The sequence below is a fragment of the Triticum urartu genome, unplaced genomic scaffold (genome assembly GCF_003073215.2).
Source record: "Triticum urartu cultivar G1812 unplaced genomic scaffold, Tu2.1 TuUngrouped_contig_5769, whole genome shotgun sequence".
NCBI lineage: Eukaryota > Viridiplantae > Streptophyta > Magnoliopsida > Poales > Poaceae > Triticum > Triticum urartu.
The window spans coordinates 1-2,517 of NW_024116471.1; the positions used below are offsets into that span (position 1 = coordinate 1).

At 49.3% G+C, this 2,517-nt stretch overlaps 1 protein-coding gene across 1 annotated transcript; it reads left to right on the forward strand.

Annotated features, from left to right (window-relative positions):
• Positions 1-61: 61 nt before the first annotated feature.
• On the forward strand, positions 62-1,501 carry LOC125529683 (beta-carotene 3-hydroxylase, chloroplastic-like; the record flags this gene model as incomplete). The annotated part of the gene is given in 5 exon segments (XM_048694110.1): positions 62-121; positions 200-406; positions 516-641; positions 759-815; positions 964-1,501. Coding segments are annotated over 5 exon segments (525 nt in total), but the record flags the coding sequence as incomplete, so codon positions are not given.
• Between the last annotated feature and the right edge of the window lie 1,016 nt (positions 1,502-2,517).

Here is a 2,517-nt window from a genome sequence, read left to right on the forward strand (position 1 = left end):
GGGGCGGTGGGGTTTGCCGGGCTGCCGTTGCTGAAACTGACATGCGCGCGCGCTCGTGCAGGGCGGCGAGGTGCCGATGACCGAGATGCTGGGCACGTTCGCGCTCTCCGTCGGCGCAGCGGTAAGCCAGCGGCACCTTGATAGAACTCTTGCTCGCCGGCGGCGAAGAACTCCAGGCTAAAATTCGGGCGTGATGCAGGTCGGGATGGAGTTCTGGGCGCAGTGGGCGCACAAGGCGCTGTGGCACGCGTCCCTGTGGCACATGCACGAGTCGCACCACCGGCCGCGCGACGGGCCCTTCGAGCTCAACGACGTCTTCGCCATCATCAACGCCGGGCCGGCCATCGCCCTCCTCGCCTACGGCTTCTTCCACCGCGGCCTCGTGCCCGGCCTCTGCTTCGGCGCGGTAAGCCATCCACTCCACTCGCAAACCCCTGCTCAGCCCAAACCACAGTGTCTCATCTGCCAGAACCATCCGATTAGGATCTGACTCGCCACGTGTCTGCTTCCTACAGGGCCTTGGGATTACGCTTTTCGGCATGGCATACATGTTCGTGCACGACGGCCTGGTCCACCGCCGGTTCCCCGTCGGCCCCATCGCGGACGTGCCCTACTTCCGGCGAGTGGCTGCCGCTCACAAGGTACGTACGGCGAGGCTAACGACCTCTTGCTCGTGGGTGCAGTAGCCAGTACGTGCCAACTTGGTGATTTTTCCTGAAAATTTTTGTGCTGATTATGTGGTGGTGGCTGCGTGGCAGATACACCACATGGACAAGTTCGAGGGGGTACCGTATGGGCTTTTCCTGGGACCCAAGGTGAGTGCGAGGCGCATGGCGCCTATCGTTTTGTCCTCTCGCGTGCTGTGCTGTGACCACTGACCCAAGTGACACAGTACGGGACAAGCACCCTGATCTTCCTTGTAAACCGTCCGTCTCAACGCGCCTCTGGTTGTGGTGAGTGCAGGAGCTGGAGGACGTTGGTGGCCTCGACGAGCTGGAGCAGGAGCTCGCCAGGATCAACCGGACTCGGAGCATCTGAAGGACTCTGGACATGGCGGCATACGCAGCTAGAAGAGCCTTGTGATCTCATCTAGCAGATGAACTACATTTCAAGATTTTTTGTTACTTTTTGGTGGTTGCTATTGATTTAATTGATGGTTCTGGAGAACGGGAGTCCAGAACCGGAAGGAAGCTAATGATCAGGCAGTGGTGGTGGTGTACTCCCCGTTACCCGGCTGCAGGGTGCGTGGTCGCGTGGATGTGTGCAAACAGTTCTAGGAAGAAGCACAGATGGTTCATGAGGCTGTGACATGATTTTATTCTTTTTCCTGCCTTCGAGGTCTCACCACGTCCATATTTTTGTTTTGTGGAGACCCAACTCCATGTCTTGCTCTTATATATGACTAGAAACTACGCTTCTGTGTATAACAAGTAGAGAAGGTTGTGAACCACTTCAATGAAAGTAAAAGTTGGCGGTTGGCAAGAACGCTGGAGATTCAGTACTTTTCCATGTTTCCTCCTTTCTCCACCAGACAGAATGTCACACTATCTTTCTTTTTTGTGAGATAGAATGTCACACTATTGTTGTTGCTACTCATAGCATCTCTTCCAACTCTAGCCACTCCTGATTTCCTAAACACTGAGATGTACAAACATCACTGTTGATTTTGAAGAGAAGAACAAAATAATAATAATAATCAAAACTAACATTGGCCAGCCCATTCGCCATTGCAATCAAAATTAATAATCACCGCCCTTCCCCTCCCAAAGAAAAAAACGCGTCAACGGTGGAGGTCCATACCCCTTCATAATTAAGGAATAATTAAGTCAAGTCTATGTATATACCTGATAAAAATGGCAGGACTGTTTCTGCCCGTCCGTCGTGTGTTTTGTAGAAAACTTCCTGCCTTCTTTGATAATTAGCCCGCAGTCTATCTTTAAGTGACAGAAATTAAAAAGAAACTCCTTAATATTTGGGTTGATTAACCTACAATCCATCTAGAAAAAAAATGCTTTTTAACATATAATTTTTTAAACCCTAACTCTAGTTCTAACATGTTATATATGAAATTTGATTTAAAAATATGTAGAATCTGAATATGATGTTATTTTACCTGTTAACCGCTTAAAAAAATGCAATTTAAGGTGCAATATTAATTAATTGCGCATGATTCTTCGTTTTCGTACCCGTGCTGATCCGGATTGCAATTAGCACCTCAACAAAACCAGGTTGAAGACGAAAGGACCATCGATAACCATGCATGCACGCCTCGGCAAAATCACACAAGGGAAAAGAAAGCAGATTTTCGTCTTATGCTGAGAGAGAGACGCCTTAGGATTGACCAGATTCAAACACGTTGTATTTATGTGAGCACTGAGAACACCGTCAACGAGGGTGGAAAGGAGGATATGCGTCAACACATATGGGATCCCATGTTGAAATAAAGGACATTGACCTATTGGGCTCTTGAGTCATGGTTATTGGGTTAGAGACGCGTGGTATTTTTTCTTCCATTGC